This window comes from Danio rerio, chromosome 15 (genome assembly GCF_049306965.1).
Source record: "Danio rerio strain Tuebingen ecotype United States chromosome 15, GRCz12tu, whole genome shotgun sequence".
Taxonomy (NCBI): Eukaryota; Metazoa; Chordata; class Actinopteri; order Cypriniformes; family Danionidae; genus Danio; species Danio rerio.
The window spans coordinates 31,061,879-31,080,000 of record NC_133190.1 but is presented as its reverse complement, the minus strand read 5'-3'; the positions used below and the strand labels follow the sequence as shown (position 1 = coordinate 31,080,000).

General features: G+C 35.4%; 1 protein-coding gene across 3 annotated transcripts in view; it reads left to right on the top strand.

Annotated features, from left to right (window-relative positions):
* The window catches only part of ssh2a (slingshot protein phosphatase 2a), a 38,415-nt gene that overhangs the window by 14,029 nt on the left and 6,264 nt on the right, over positions 1–18,122 (top strand). For 2 of the 3 annotated variants that reach the window (XM_001921288.8, XM_073923783.1), the window contains exons 3-8: positions 12,989–13,101; positions 15,433–15,497; positions 15,604–15,725; positions 17,043–17,108; positions 17,201–17,266; positions 17,346–17,540. In XM_001921288.8, the coding sequence (XP_001921323.1) occupies positions 12,989–13,101; positions 15,433–15,497; positions 15,604–15,725; positions 17,043–17,108; positions 17,201–17,266; positions 17,346–17,540 (627 nt within the window). Of the gene's footprint in view, positions 1–3,680; positions 4,174–12,988; positions 13,102–15,432; positions 15,498–15,603; positions 15,726–17,042; positions 17,109–17,200; positions 17,267–17,345; positions 17,541–18,122 lie in introns of those variants that run through there. The other variant, XM_005157671.5, reaches the window with a different exon arrangement.

The following is an 18,122-nucleotide window of genomic DNA, read 5'->3' as shown; positions in this document are numbered from 1 at the left end:
TGCTGACAGGCTGGAGGTGATTTGATCAGGCTTCAGATGTTATGTGCTGTCAGGAAAACAAACGCACTGGAATGCAGTTTGTGATGTATTGTAACGCACGGAGAAAGGTGTGTTTATGCCTATTCGTGATGTCATCAGGTTTAAGCATGGAGAAGTTATACGTCATGCATTATGTGTGGCGTATCCGTCTCTGATTTAGATTTAAGTGTATACATAAAATGACATGGTGAATAGTGAGGTCTAAACAAGCAGTTTTAATGGGTTTTAGTAAACAATTGTATCTCACTATACATTTTTTGAAGTTTTGTTGATTCAAAGTTGTTCTTCGCATTGACTGATGTTTATCTATTAAACCCAGACATCCTGTCTGGTTCCACATTGTGGCAAAATACTATGGTTCGTCTTTCAAGCCATCATGGTCTTGATGAAATTTATTCATACATGTATAATTTATTGTCATTTCTGCATTGGATTTGGAGTGGTGTGTGTTTAGTTTACTTTGATTAAATGGCTCCAAAGATTATGACAAATATGACAGCATGACTAAGTTGTTGTGCGTAAGAACTCACCCGGATATTTAGATGAGAGATTTACAATGTTTGTCCTGTTGGGCCTTTTTAAATAAGACAGATTTTACCAAAGGTCTGTCTGGGTCAGGTAATCTCCTTTGACAAGGACATGCAGAGAAAAAACAAATCAAATATTGTAACAAATTCATTAAAGGAAAACGCATACTTTGCAAAACTCAATTTAAGTGTTTATCTTTTTTGTTTTTTTGTAAATGTGATTGATGTGTTTTAAGTATAGTTGCTTTTCCTTCCTGCCAGTAAATAGTAATGGCAGGCCAAGTCATTCTCTTGATTTACATAACAGCTATGTGTTTGTCTTATTTTGCAAATGTCTGTGGTTGCCTAACAAACTATGCCGTGACTTCAGAATCAAACCTAAAGTATTTGTTGACGTTTGAGTCCACGTTCTTATGATACAGTTTTTGCTTCAAAGCCTGCTATTCGTGTGTCTTTCTCAGTGACAACAGAGGCATTGTTTAGTTGTGAGTGTTGACTTATATAACAGGCCATGCCCTAAATAAACTGGACTGAGTGTTTTCACCTGTGTGAAGCCATGTTGTCTATCTCCTCTATGAGAAATCTGTCATTCAGACCTCAATTGGCCAAGGCCTTTGATTACAACATTTCTCAAGAGGGTCTTAAAAAAGCACAAGGGTGAATCTCACAAACTTGTCAAGTTTAAACGCTGAAAGTTTCCGGTGTCTTTTTTTAAATGGCAAAATCAAATGAAAATGCAGGTTTGTTTTATGTTTTCAGTGCAATAAAGCACATTCCTGTAATATACATATTTTTTAATTTAAATAAAATTTGTCATGTTTTAAAAGTAACATTTATATATAAGTCTTATTTGTTTTATTTCGGCTAGAATAAAAGCAGTTTTTAATTTTTTAAAAACCATTTAAAGTTCAACATTTTTAGCTCCTTTTTTTTCGATAGAAAAAGATTTTCGAAGATGTCATTTTAAATTATAAAGACATGTGTTGTTGAAAACTAATAAAAACAGCAGAAGTCAAATATTCATTTGAATTATTTAGCCAGACTTGTTCACTGCTCAGACATATTATAAAGGTTTCTCAAAATAAAATAAAAAAGTGGAAAAAGGTTTTTGTTTTTTACCCAGACATTTAAAAAGAGCACATTTTCGAGCAGTAATTAGACCTGTCTCAATAATCAATATATGGATTTATCGCACAACACATGGACATGATCTCAATCATTTTTGGTGATGCAGAATATATCGCCTATACATGAAAACCAATTCTAGCAAAAAAAATCTTTTAGCTTATTGTGCAACATCTATATCTCTACTGGTGTCTGTGTCAGTATGGTTAAAAAACACTTTAGTATTTACTATAAATTACTAGTATATTTTCATGTGTGTGTATGACCACTGAAAATAGGTCTAGTGCTAGATATTGCAGTCTCTGTTACTCTATACCTTGCACTTTTTTGTTTACATTTATTAATATTTATTAAGGATATGCATTTTCATATTCTGATTCCAATGCCTATTGCCTAATTAGTAAACTGATAAAATGACTATAACTAAATGAAATATTCTTAAGAATAAAATATGGTGTGTACTTTTTGGACGAGTATACTTGCATTGTGATGATATTATATCAAATCAAATGAAAATGCAGGTTTGTTTTATGTTTTCAGTGCAATAAAGCACATTCCTGTAATATACATATTTTTTAATTTAAATAAAATTTGTCATGTTTTAAAAGTAACATTTATATATAAGTCTTATTTGTTTTATTTCGGCTAGAATAAAAGCAGTTTTTAATTTTTTAAAAACCATTTAAAGTTCAACATTTTTAGCTCCTTTTTTTTCGATAGAACAAACCATCAATATACAATAACTTTCCTAATTACCCTATCTTGCCTAGTTAATCTAATTAACCTAAGCCTTTAAATGTCACTTTAAGCTGTATAGAAGTGTCTTGAAAAATATCTAGTCAAAATATTATGTGCTGTCATAAAATAAGATAAAATATATCTGTTATTTCTTAACCTTAATTAACACTAAGTACAGATTTGGCTCATTGCCTTTTTGGTTTTGAAATTTGTTTTATTTATGTGTATGCATGTGTGCATATTTATATGGGTATGTATGTGTGCATGTATGCATATCTGGGTGTATGTGTGTTTGTTTGTATGTGTACGTGCATGTATGTATGTGTATGTATGTATGTGTGTGCATATATGTATATATGTATTAATTTATTTTATTTGTCATTTTTATTTGCAATAGTATGTCCTTGTCATTATTCTTCCGTTTTTCCTTTTTACTGATAACATTGTTGTCAAGGCTGATGCTATTATTGATACTATTATTTAACAACTGTATATTGGTTTATGTATGTATATCTACACATTCTGTTTCATGCTGATTGTCTACGGCATGTTTTTCTGTGTTCAAAAAATACAAAATAAAAGAAAAATTTGATGGAAAAAAAAAAAAATATATCTGTTATTAGAGATGCGTTATTAAAACTATTATGTTTAGAAATGTGTTAAAAAAATCTTTCTGTCAAAAAGAAATTGGGGAAAAATAAACAAGGGGGCTAATAACTCTGGGGTTTAATAATTCTGACTTCAACTGTTTGTATCTCACAAATATTCCTGTTAGTTGTACAAAATCCATCCCTTCTTGGTGTGTTATTGTATTGTTCAGATTTCTTACATTTAATCAACAATTAACAAATATACAATATACTTTTAACTTATTTGTTGTTTTTGCTGTTATGTGTGCTCTGCATGTTTTGTAAGGTTTGCCCAGAAACACTCTCGGCTCTCCGAAAACACTTGCTAAATTTATTTATTTTCCCCTGTTCCAATGTTCTTTTTAAACCTTAGCTATTCATAGGAGCCACTTGACTGGCCATGGAAAACAACTGTCTGCACTGAAGGATGCACTGAAGTGCACTCCAGACTCGTGATTTCGCAGCTGAGCTCGGATTGCCCGTGCTGCGTCGTGTCGTTGCTTCGGTTTCTGAAATGTGGGCCGTCTGTGGAGCCCTACATTGGACCCGTCCCGAAGCACATGTCAGCAGCTCCTCCTTCTCGCTGTTCAAGCATTAGTGCGCCGCACCGCAGTTCCTCCATACAGACAGTATGTGTGTGTGTGTGTATGTGTGTGAGTGAGTGAAGCTCGCCGGCTCATGCCAAAGCAAAGCAGCATGTACGTATTGTTTTTTTAGGTTCTCATGTTGTTTTATATTCGTTTAGTGGTTATAGAAGAAACGGCCAACTTTCCAAGGACTGATTTGTTTTTGTTTTATTAACCATTGCGCTGTTTTGAGGCCACGTTGGTTTCCTATTAAGGCCTTATGGACGGGTCATTTTAAAACTGTTTAACCGGCTGGACGAAGCACTTATTGCAAAATTTATTTATTTTGGGTTGCTTTTTATAATTCGGGGGAGTATTATGGCTGTTGAGTAGTCTGTCTGAGGATATCCGCTTCTTCGTCATGACGCTGGAGAGTGTGCCGATCACGGAGAGCTCCGCTGCCCGGGGATTCTGCTCCTGCTGCGGGGCAAAAATCATGCCGTACTTCACTGACAACGCGGTCGCTTCCCAAAACCAGATCAACCAGCTGTAAGTGAAGCTACACTGTTTTGCATTATAAATATATAACTAGTCGTCTTACACTGTGCTGCGTGAAGTCTTAACACTGTCGTTACACAATCTAAGTGCGGTTTTTTTAATCCAGTCTCGACTGCCAGCTCGAGTGTAACTTTCACACGGATGCAGTTATTGACGGTAAATGCGAAACTGCGAAATACTTCTCATCATGATATAAAATAAGCAGAAGTGGATGTTTCTCAAATCTTTATGACGTAACAGTGTGTTGTGAAAGATGACAGGAGAGAGATGTGATTCACAAACTTGTCTCGACGAGACACGAGATTAATTGATGAGTCGCACTATAACTGTGCCACATATTTTTTGTTATCATAACCACACCATATAAAGTCATGGGTATATTATTTTGGTATTTGTCTAGCAATTTTTTATGGAGCTAACATATGGTGACACTGCAATGGCATGTTTACCTTGTAGTAGGTGGTGTAATGAGTGATTTGTGTTTGTATGTGTAGAATGTCTTTATTAAAAAGTATGAGGACGTTAAGGTTTTAATCAAGAAAAATGGGGGAATTAAGGAATATAAATCTTTTGTTACTTTCAATGAATTTAAGGCATCCTTATGCAATGATAACAGTTTTCAAGTTATACCACTGTTTGGAAAAGTCAAGGTTTAAAACAGCCAAAATGTTCTGCTATACCGTTCCTGGGGTATGTGTGAGATTTCTTTATTCACATTGTATTTTTTTGTTTTTTTGGGACTACAGTAGGCTATCTCCAGCAGAAAAGATTTTCGAAGATGTCATTTTAAATTATAAAGACATGTGTTGTTGAAAACTAATAAAAACAGCAGAAGTCAAATATTCTTTTGAATTATTTAGCCAGACTTGTTCTCTGCTCCAACATATTATACATGTTTCTCAAAATAAAGAAAAAAAGTGGAAAAAGGTTTTTGTTTTTTACCCAGACATTTAAAAAGAGCATATTTTCGAGCAGTAATTAGACCTGTCTCAATAATCAATATATGGATTTATCGCACAACACATGGACATGATCTCAATCATTTTTGGTGATGCAGAATATATCGCCTATACATGAAAACCAATTCTAGCAAAAAAAATCTTTTAGCTTATTGTGCAACATCTATATCTCTACTGGTGTCTGTGTCAGTATGGTTAAAAAACACTTTAGTATTTACTATAAATTACTAGTATATTTTCATGTGTGTGTATGACCACTGAAAATAGGTCTAGTGCTAGATATTGCAGTCTCTGTTACTCTATACCTTGCACTTTTTTGTTTACATTTATTAATATTTATTAAGGATATGCATTTTCATATTCTGATTCCAATGCCTATTGCCTAATTATTAAACTGATAAAATGACTATAACTAAATGAAATATTCTTAAGAATAAAATATGGTGTGTACTTTTTGGACGAGTATACTTGCATTGTGATGATATTATATTGTCATGCTGGCATTAAATAATGAGTGGCACTGGTCTTAAAATGACAACAATTTCGATTATAGCAATATCTTTTGCATTTGCAATATATCGTACAACATAAATAGATATCTTGACAAGCCCAGTAGTAATCACAATACTGTGATATTTTTATCCAAGATTATCACACCGTCAGAAACTTTTGCTGACCTATGTCTTTATGAAAATATACAATTTTCCCTCCCAACAAAGCCTCATTGAACCCAAACCTTTGAACTCTAATGCACTCTTAAAAATAAAGTTTCTTCATTGGCATTGATGGTTCCTGGAAAACATTCAATACTTTATATTCCACGAAAGTAGAAAGAAGTCTTTAAGGCCTTAAAGTTACATTAAATGCTGGATGCAACGCAAACAAATGTTTTCTTCCTCTGTATTTTTGTTTTCTTTTCTGATACTATTTTAAAAACATTATTAGGATTAAGATGGCTTTACTGGAGAAGGAAAGTTAAGATACAAAGTTTAGTTTTAATTGTAAACTGACTTCATATTGATTTTTTTTATAAATAAGACTTAATTTTAAACCTGCAGAAACCCTGTTAATATGCTTTTATTTTTTAAAGTTTTTTATATATTAGCTCTTTTTAAAAAGTCAATTAAAACTTGCATTTAGGTCCAGATAAATAGCCACAAAAATGAAAATGGCTAGGGAAAATGCATCAAATTGTTCAGACTATAAAGAAGTTCAGAAACATGACCGTATCAATGAGCTGCTTCAAGTTCTGCAAAATGTCATGACCATTAGTATCGCCAAAAAGGTGTTTTGTTAAATTTGCATATTGCATGTGTGTGTATGTATGGTTTGGATTTGGCGAGATGCCAGCATTAGTTATGAGAACTTGATGCCTAATCTCATAACAATCCCAACTTACGTCAAACACAAAATTTTTGCATATGTTGTTTTGTTTTTCTTTGTTTTTTACACAGGGTAACATGCTTTTCAACCACAGATTTTGCATGTATCCAAGACCCCAGACAGCCTGAAACCGCAGATTGAACATTGTGTACCAAATCCAATTGCTGTACACCCCAACAGACTGTGAAATCTTTAGAGTCAGGCTTAAATTCCAGTCCATTGGTTTCTTTTATGTTTCAGTAGAACAGAGATGTTCTGCTGTTTTTAAACTGACTAAGCAGCAGTCACTTGACGTTTGTCAATACTGTGTCTCTGCATCATCCTTTTTCCTCCCTATGCAGTGGAATCAGTACTGGTGTTTATTATACTGTTAATTGGAAATCGCAATCACTGCGGTTCTGTTTTTATCTTGAACCAGAAGGTTCACAATGAACCTTAATCCTCAGACTTATTCACTTTAGTCTGTTTGATCGGACAGACGACACCTAATGGGAATCCCCATGCTGATGTATAAGCATTTAAAAAAACCTTCATTGTTCCTCACAGACTGCCAAGGCGAAGCTAAGATTAGGCCTGTGCTATTTTTCCAGCAAGCCTTAATGATTAACCTGGGAAATTACAGGTGTGTTATACAGTGGAAGGAAGTGGAGTGGTCTGTTGAAACTTGCGGTGAGAAACAATTACTGTACTTGTCTATTCTTCAAACACACATTGACGTAGGGAAGCACATGAGTTGTTCAACTTCCAAGTCAAATATGATAGGCTTTCAAGTTGGTGTTGTCATAGGGTAGTCATAGTTGTTCTGTTGAAATAGAGGGCAATGGGTTTAATAAAATCGCTTCCTCTAAAGGAGCCCTGAAGTGATGTTGAAAGATCAAAACCCTGCTGGCATGATGCTAAAGATGTGCCAATGTACTTTAAAGCAATAAAAAGCCCTATATCAATCAAAATGATTATCAGTGGCAGAAAAGTAGTAGTTAGTACTAGTGTTTATGGCTGCAATTTGCATATGAAGGTATATGGCTCCATAGTGTATACCTGATTGAGTCCAGTGTTAATATATAATATATATTTATAATAGTTTTTTTTTTTTTTTTTTTTTTTGCTATTGTTTTTATTAGTTTTTAAAAACCTTTATTTGTACTTATCTGTGAATATTAGTTTTAAGTTGATTATGGTGGCTTGGCATCTAGCTGCAGTAAATGGATTTTTGATGTTATTTAATTGATGTGTTTCTAAATAAAATTAAATTACAGAGTTGTTGGGCTTGTAAAATTATTAAGACTCAATGGCTGTTTCTCAATATGCATTCTTCAGCATTCTTGCGTCCCTGTGTTCTTGTGTAATGTCATTATCAACCGCCAAAGTTTGGTTCCAAAGAATGGAGGACGCATGAAAGTTCCCAGATGTGTTCTTGATATTGAGGAAGCAACTATGCAGACTTGAGTGCAAAACTTGCTCGAAGTCCTAGAAGTCATTGGCTGCATAAAGGAGGTGGGAAGTGCAGAATTTTAAACATGTTTATTAGTAAAGTACAGAGATATAACTTCTTTATCTCAGGTGTTTCCCTAAACGAGACGGTGAAAGTAAACATTAACATGAACATATTAATAAGGGAATAAACACATTAAGGGTTTTATTTGCTGAAATTCATATTAAAATATTTTTCTCATATCTAAATCCAAATCCCATATTTAAAAATTTGTGTTGAGAAAAGTATATTTGTAAGGTTTGTGTGCATGTTATATATATATTTATTAAAAAGGGAAAAAAAAACAATAAATCGTTGTGTGAAAGCTTTAACATTTAAATAATTTTCCATTGAAAATGTGTGAAAGTCATGGAAGAACGCAGAATCTCATTTCTCAGAGGACGTGTTTTGTGCTCTCACGGTCTCTCAAGTTCGTTCTTTTGAGGTAAACTGGCAAGAACAGTCTTCACGAGAATGCAAGTCCGTTCTCTGCGTTCTTGGAATTGAGAAACAGCCAATATGTAATTTGACCTTAGTTTGAGGGGTGCAGAACAATCTTTCTCACTGTCGATCAGCTTCTTCCATATTTCTAAATCTACTTTGTACTCCATGTTTTAATAAATAGCCTAAATCCATTATCAAAACAATCTATTGCCATCAGTCAAATGTGTTTAAATATTATTTGAGGTCTATTATTCATCTATTAATCTAGTTCAAAGAGAAGCTTATTTGGCCTCATTTATGGATATTTCTCTGGACTGACCCCTTTCTCCTACTCAGCATGACTTGAGTTGGTCACTAAATTGGAACAATCCTAAAGCAGGACAGTGAATCAGAATAGTGCCTTGCTATCACATTTGATTTTTAAAATCTAGGCTTGTAGTTTCAAAGTTTTTCTTCGGCGTTTGATCGGATCGTCCTCATTCTGGTTTTCTAAACCTCCACGGATCTCTCTTTTTGTCTATTTATAACTGCATGTCTCTGTATTAGTGGCAAGAGGCCTAATTTGTATCTCGGAAGGTGTCAGAATGCCATCTCCTACTTTCTCTCTGAATCTCTATCAGGCCTGAACTCAAAAGGCCTTCAGCCCGGGCCTATATTTATCCTTTCCCTAGTGGGAGAGTGACTAATATGGCCAGGGACAGGTGGGGGTCAGGCTTCTTTCAGCTAGTTGCACTGCTCTCAACTGGCCCTTACATAGTGATGATTGTGTCTGTGCCCTAACAAGTACTGTCCAGCGCTTCATGCCAAAAGATGACACTCCCACTCTTTTATTTCTCTCTCTCTTTTGCCGTGTAGATGAACACAGGCAGGTTGTCTATTTCCTCAGTCTGACTCGTCTGGATTCTCTTCTTTTTTCTGCTGTGTGTTGGAGTAGATGCGTATGCCCTTACATGTCGGCCTCAGTGAAATGCCTGTGGGTGGAAATTGCAACCAATGGCCCTGGTGCCCTCAACGCTCTCTGAACACGGATACTGCGCTACTTATGCTGCAAAAACCAGTCTGGCGCAGCGTCCGGGTCATATTCTTGACACATCACTGAAATGGTGTTGGCAACCGTGGTGCCAAATTCTTTAGAAATTTAGTAGACTACTAGACTGCAATTTATGTAGTCTTGATGGTTAATGTGAAGTACTGTAATTAGAGACTGTTATAAGTGTCATTTTGCTCATTTTGATTTATTTTGCATGTCGATTTTAAGATTACACACTTATTAAGATATCCATTGCAGTATTATTAAAATTAATTTCATGACTTGTGTAATCAAAACATGACTATGAAAAATATTTAACCTAACATCAAAAAGTGATTGTTGGGCAGTCAATCCTAATCACGTCATTAAGGTCTTTGCAGTCAAGCAATTTGAATGTTTTCTGCAGGCTTGCATGAAATTGCAAAGTTTCGTCCCAAGCGCATCTCCAGCTGTCATGTTTAGATACATGAGATGATAGTCCATCAGCATTCATTCACTTTGCCGTTTATTTTTAGTTGTGTAAAATTAGCCTCTACCCTGTATCAGCCTGCAGCTCATAACCTCTCGTGTGCTGATAGACTATGCTCGGAGCACGAAAGTGCAAAGTGCAGAGTGCAGAGCAAGGAAAAAAACATTGCTCTAAAGTAATTTTCTGTTCCTGTTTTCTGTAGCTTTAAAAGATTCATATAAAAATATTCCAGAAAGCAGCTCCTATGAATATTATTGACAGGGTGCAACATTAACTTATTTTCATTACTTTGTTTTTTTTGTGTGTTTTTTTTGCAATTGTCCCTAATTTTTATCAAGCTATATGAAAAGTGTTTTGCATTTTTATAACATTTTTACTGATGTACTACTGTTTAAATAATATTCAAGTTTCTTTTTATTCATTACAGATGACATTTTGGGCATCTGTTTTAATGTTTAAAATAAATTTTAGTAATTAGAAAGAATTGAAATCCTATTAGAATTACAGCATTGAACTAGGGCTGGAGGATTTGTCCTAATATCTAAATCTCGATTAATGAAACACCTTAACTCGATTATGAATGATTATTTTGTTCGTTTATTTTTATTTTTTTGCCCGCACAGTTCACTGACAGGTTTTGTATAGTAAATATGCTTATATGCTTATATCTATCTAATATCTATGATTATTCATTAAACATCAAGGGTGAAAAACTAAAATTAAAACATACATTGCCTAAAATCCAACAGTCACTTTTTTTCCCTCAAAGTAAAATATATACTTTGCGTTTTTGGAAACAAAATTAATTATTGTGAATGTTTTTCGTATTAAAAGTAGAAAACAAGCTTCTAAATAAAATAACTCTTGCATATCCTGTAAATAATATTTTAAACAGTGCATTTCTTGAGTCTTCTGTATCATATTTTAATGTGAATAATAATTTTATTGTAATAAAAAATGTGCTGTCTCTGTCGCAACTTCCAATCATTGTCAATGTAATGTAAAAGTGTAATGTGTAGTTACATTTTTTGAGAGGTACGAAAGCTGTGCCGGACCATACCGGTGCGTTCAACGCAGAATCAGCCTTATCAGAGTGGGGTCACGAGTAGTAATTGAAAGTCATTTAAGAAATTGGCCTGGAAAAATTTGATCGATTATAGGTTCTGAATGTTGATTTTGATTACTTTTCGATTAATCGCCCAGCGCTGCTTTGAACCCATTTGTAATTATTCTATAAAAAATATAATTTTTACTTTTAAAAAGGCATATCAATCAACGCATATCTTCTCCACATATCAATACATTTTTCACAATTTCTTCAATTATCCTAAACTTTCAGTTCAGTTGTTGATCTGTGCTTTGTTATTTTTAGAATATTTTTCATTAAGTTAAATATGTTGTTTTGATAGCAAAAAAAAAACATTTAGCTAGTGTTTGATTTGGACAGTTGGCCTCTTAAAGAGAAATTGTGATATAGACAAGAGACAAAAACAGACTAGAGAGGGAGGAAACAGCTGGGTCAGGGGTGACTGGGATGTGGGAAATGAGCTCAACTGGGCCTGATGTTTTTTTTTGTTTTTTTTTTCTTTGTGTTTTTATTCGGGGCGTGACTGCCCTCGAGCTTCTCGTGTTCCCTCAATTCTGCAGTCTTTCCTCCCCCAAACCCCTGAGACAGAGGACTGGCATTTCTGCAGATTTCTCAGAAGTTACTCCAGATTCAGAGGTGGAAAGTCCAAAGCCTGTTGCGTGTTATCCAGGAGCAGCGGTTGATGAGTGAGCCCTCTGGTCACTGTAAGTGTGGAGATGAAGGGCTGCTTCATAATGACAGCTGTTATGGGTCAGACGGGTCTAAGCGCTGTAACTGAGCCTCTGCCGGGTAGAGGCCACGACCATTCTGATAAACAACAGCGTTTCCATAGTGACTTCTGGAAACAATCTCACTCACGCACACAGCATGAGCCTCTGGTTTTTGCTAAACCACTTTGAGACTAAGTGTTGAGGCGCAGATTTAAATGCTTGGTGGTCCTGTTGTAGCAATTTGGTTTGTTTTGTCATAATGGCTGTAAGAGTCATTTTCAGAATTCAAATGCTGAGAGCATTATGGATGTGACTTGATAACGTAAAACAAAAATTAACAGGTAATGTATACATTAACAGTATACTGGAACAACTGTTTCTATTTTCCATAACTACTAACCACAGAGTTAAGGACACAGAAAAATATTATTCTGTAAGGGTGCAATCACACTAGGTTATGTAAACCGTGCCCAGGAGTGTTTCCCGGGTTCGTTTGACAAGTGGGAGTGCTCCAAATCGGGCCCAGGTGCAGTGCAGTTGGCCAGCCCTAGCCCAATTGAAAGAGGTATGCCTTTGCGTTTCATATGGATTTATTATCCATATACTGTATCCAAAACGTTATAATAACTAAAGAAATCTCCACTAAACAGTTGCATCAGTGTTTTATATTTGAAATGGGGGAAATAAAGGTGTGTTAAGGTCAGGCCAAAAAAGTATGTGATTTCACAGTATATAACATGCTAATCTCTGTGTGTAAACTCTAGCACTAAATTCTCTGACCACAAACAGTTCCTTTGTGTAATTAACACTTCTTGTGTGTATTAACTATTTTTGTTGAATTGCTGAATTCCTCCTCAGTTGTAAGTCGCTTTGGACCAAAGTGTCTGCTAAATGACTAAATGTAAATGTAAACTGCACAACCCAAAATGAATAATGCTAATCAAAAGGTTAATAAGTGGCTCTATTGAACAAAATTGTTTTGTTTAACATTTTTGCATTTATGAGAATAAAGCTCCGTTACAGATGTGAACAATGTGAAAATGTAACTTGTGTGTCTTTGGTAAATCAAATCAAATATCTTGAAATCATTGATAGACATTTTTGACTATTTTTATAGTTATGAAATGTCAATTACAATTACAATGTAAATTGCAACAAGTCAACAACTTCAAAAGGGTTGACATTGCATGGAATTGCTCCAATTTCAGTATGTCTCTAACATGTCTCTTCTCTGTGGCTGTTTTTGTTATCAGTATCAGCGAGAACTTCCTAACTGTGAAAGGTGCCGCCCTGTTCCTCCCGCGGGGAAATGGCTCCTCCTCTTCTTCAGCACCCCGCATCCCACAGCGGCGCAACAAACACACAGGTATGAAACCACACAAAGTTGTCTTGATGCAGTTCGTTGTGTCATTTTCCTCTGGATATCAGACACTGGTCAACACGCATTATGGAATATGTCTCTGTTGTGTTTAGTTTCGCAATTGAACTGTTCCATATGGCAATGCATAAGTCTGCCCTTGAAGGCCATTTTGTCACTGATGAATATTTGTGTGCATCCATATGCATGTATGTTGATAGACTTACCATGGTGCATGCAGATAAACAGCATCGATTTCATCACAAGACCCAGTAGCTTACAGGAATGAATTATGAAAAGATCCTAGAGACTGCCCGTCATTATATAATGTGCATAACATGCAGTAATACGTGCTTTTAATGCCTTCAATTTTTAATCACATTTTAAGAGCAGAAGTCACCATGATATCAGAATGATGTAATATTGCATTGTTTATTGTAGAGTTATCTGTACAAATCATTGTATAACTGATGTGTCCTCATAATATTTACGAACATGAAGTTCCCTTCTCGCTAGCTTCCCTTTCACTTACATGAGATTATAATTGACAACAACAATCTATTGAGTACTTTAACAGAACCAAATCACTTAATTTTTTCCCCCAGCAGCCATTTCAGCCAGACATAAGAGATCTTAATTAATTAATTTAGATTACAATTAATTATTCAGCACCATTCATCTTTAAGGGTCTCGATTGCTTGGTTTCTTGAGCAGTGTGGTTCATAAATCTGTCTCCTTGCAGCAGGTCTGTTTGTGTGTGCTATGGAGTAGCGCTGTGTGATATGGGCAAAAGAAACCTATCACGATTTTCTTGAACAATATTGCAATTTCGATTTTAATCATGATTTTGACACGCACACAGACACAGACGTTTTACAGTGTGAATCTAAAACACATTTCCAAAGGAAAACAATTAGATCTTTATCAAAGACCTGTAACATGTCTCTAAAACAGACATAAGGCAAAAAAACTGTAAAAGTGTAACAAATTGTCTCTAGAACAGACCTATGACAAATAAATAGACGTGTGTGTGTGTATGTATGTATGTATGTATGCGCGTATGTATGTATGCGCATGTGTGTGTGTGTGCACCCATTAAACTCAAGTAAGGCTCTGATGTTCTGCTTGAGCACGTTAGAAGTAGTTGTCTGTAATTTTCTACGTATCCACAGATTTTTGTTTTGCCATGTATAGATCATAGGCCTCTTTGTGACGCTGCTGTGAAATTAGTCGTTCATATATTGTGTCTTTTACGTGCACAAGTCAGTTGTTTCCAAAGGAGGTGCACTGCTTGTGCGCACATTGAGAGCGACACGTGCGCATATTGAGAGTGGCACGCATATTCCAGGCACACTCAGTTAAAAGCATCTCTTTTCAGACAAACATTAAATTTAACTTTTCAGAAAGCTGACCACAAATCACGTAACAAGCTGACCGATCAGCTTCATACTTTTTATGGAATACACACATGTCGGTTGACTAATTAAACACAGGACACCCAGTGCAATGCGGAAGGAAGCTACGCTCCTCGTGCTTTCCATGCACTTTTAAACACAATATATGACTGACTTGCAAATTAGAAATTACCTGGTTCTGCGATACAACAGCTTTCCTGTTTTTAAACTAATTCCACACCACAGATGTTGACTTTTTCCTTTTGTGCTGAACACAACATGCAAGCTATTTGTCATTAAGCTCAGTCTCTTGTTCTTGCACTCTGTTTAGGGCCGCTGCATTATGATTTGTTCAAATAACATACTGGGGGGAAAATCGAGCAGTAAGGTAATTTTAGAAATCGTGCATGTTTAAATCGTGATTTCAATATGATTTCAATTAATCACACAGCCCTACTATGGAGGAATTCCTGCTACTGTTTTAACACATTAAAAAGCTTTTCAAAAGTTATAATAATATAATATAAACTGATAAAATAGACAAGAACTTTTTTACTGTCTTTGCTAACTAAGTTCTATTATTGTGCAAGTCTTAAATAGGTTTTCTGAATGTATACCTTTGAGATACACTCTTTAAAATGTCAGATTAATGCTTTGTGAACCAGGGTCAAATGTATAATTTTTTTTCAGCTCAAAACAATATAATCAAACTACAAGTAAAAACACCTAAAAAGCAATAGAGTTTTCTGAATGCAGCTCTCATCAACCATATCTCTAGTTTAACAGTTCTATCAATTATATACACACTTGTGCTAATCAGCCAGACAAGGAACATGTGTCTTGACTGCGCGGAAGTGAAAATGACCTCTGGGTAATTTAACCATAGTATGCAAATGTCATGGCATTATTATCTGAAGCTTTATGGCTGTTAATGATTCCTTCACAGGTGACCTTCAGCAGCATTTGCAGACCATGTTCACCCTGCTGCGTCCAGAGGACACAATTCGCCTGGTATCTACTGTCATTCACACATAGTTAATCAAGACACAGGCATGAGAATACTGCTTCAGAAAAACAAGGGCATTGAAATTAATTTCTGATTCTGTCTCTATTGCAGGCTGTCCGGTTAGAAAGTGCTTATGCTGTCCGTACACGGTACATGGTGATCATTTCCACCAATGGTAGACAGGACACCGAAGAAAGTGTGGTGCTGGGAATGGATTTCAGTAACTCAGACCGGTCAGTATAATACGGTTGCTTGGCCACAAAACTGGGGCCCAATTCCAATTCTATTTTTTACCCCTACCCCATGGCCCTTGAAACAGAGTGTGAAGGGGAAGGGCTTTAAATTTTACCCCTAAGACATGAGACACCACTATAACACCTGCACATGTCATTGCGATTTCTTACTTCATATAAGACTGACGACTGCGACTGCTGTAGTTGTCTCCGTCCATGCAAATGAATGCCCCTGCAACTGGAACATGTCCCCACCATTATCTATCAACTATTGAAATATCCCCATCAATAATTGAATTCCCTTTAAAAAAAATTGCGCTGTCAATGTTAACCTAGACTTCGCTTCTGAATAGGTCCATCATGTTAATACTCATGCTTTCCCCGTTTTAAAGCACATTTTAACGTTATAGCAGACTGATATAGAATAAACAGCTGAATGTAAAAGTATAAATATGATCCCTGCCAGTTCTCCTAATCTCTCAGAGCAGCGTGTCTAGTTTAAAACAGAAAAACTACAGCCTGTGCTCCATCCTTATCAAAATTGATATACGAGACATGTTTCATTTGTACTATGGCTAAAATAAACGGAAGTCTTTATTAAACTCTCTCTTTATTAGTTAATAAACATTCTTTTAATACAACACTTTCAGGCCCATGTGCATTTAAACTGTAGGTTTTATATTACAGTTTCAATGCAAAAGTTTTTTTTTTTTTTTGGTGTTTATCTTCGGGAAATAACCAAAGGCAATGATATCATGTTATCATAATGATATGATGTGGCAATAAACTCGTAATTGTACTGTGTATTTACACCGTGGCCATATTCATCTATGTAAACACTCGAAAACAACATTACCTTTTAACAGCATCTGGTATAATGTTAATTCCCAGCCACTAGACTTTTCTGAATTGGGATTGGGCCTTACACACTCATTTATTAAAAGGGGAGAGAAACGTATTAGTGACTAGTTTAGAAATATTTCGAGATTAAAACATATTTAAAAGAATGTATAATTTGAAATGATATTAGACAATGTATTTATTTAGGAAATATTTTTTAGGAAATGTTTGAAAAAGTCTTCTAGTAGTATTTGATAATTTTAATTAAATTCAAACATCTTGTATGACTTTATGGGTTTTAATTTTAATTATTATCTGTGTTGTATATAATGCAATTTTGTTGAAAAATACTTATGACTGTAAATTATATCTTGCTGATATGGCATTAAAACCTAAATAAATAAATAAATAATTTATGTTTAATGCATTTGTTTAGCAAGTAGGTGGAGTTTATAACATGTGATGTGTTTTCTGTAGAACTTGCACTGTCGGGCTGGTTTTACCCTTATGGAGCGATACGCTTATACACTTGGATGGAGACGGGTGAGGCATAACCTGTGTACATAAACCAGTTCTGCTTTCTGCTTAAACCTCTAAATGTATTCAAACTGAAAGTTATGTTTTCCTCTCACTAGTGGCTTCAGCGTGTCCACCGTTAACCGCGTCCATGTCTTCAAACCAGTCTCCGTGCAGGCCATGTGGTGAGTGTCTGTGACATGAGTGTCTCTATTTTAACTCTTTACAAAACATTAATCTGTTTCCTCTATCATGTGCTTGTAGGTCAGCCTTGCAGTCCCTGCATAAGGTTTGCGAGGTTGCCCGATGTCATAACTACTACCCCGGCAGTCTCTTCCTGACCTGGGTTAGTTACTATCAGAGTCGCGTGACCTCCGATCAGCACTGCATCAATGAATGGAACGCAATGCAAGACGTGCAGTCCCACCGTGCAGACTCTCCTGTGCTGTTCACTGATGTGTAAGTAAAACGCATGTATACACTTATTTAAAAGTTTGGGGGACGGTACGATTATAATATTAATCTTTTAAAAAACATTTTCATTTAGGTAGGATACATTATACTGATACATTAAATATTGTCAAAAATCGATTTCAGAAAACTTGTCAGTTTTTAAACTAATATTAAGCAGAATTGCTATTTTCAGCATTGATAATCAACTCTTATTTGAAACTTTAACGAAAGGAATGCAGTCATAACTTGTTTAGAAAACAAAGCCTTTAAATAGTCAAGAAGTTCTCATTTTATTGTTTTGTTTCAGCATGTAAGACAAGAATATTGTAATTATGCTTTGTACCACTAGGGTCAAGTTGATGTTGTTGAGTTTTATAGGCAATAGGGGTGAATTGCAATGTTTGGGTTGTAAATCAATCCTTGTTTATGGAAAAGTGTGTCATGCGGGTGTCTGATGCAACTGTAGAGTTCTGTTGTATAGGCCAAAAGGGCAAGTTTGCATCAGAGCAGGACAAGTAGGAATGGCATTCCTTGAATAGATTGACTGTTATTGCCAAATCGAGGAGGCGAACCTAACTTCTGAGATGC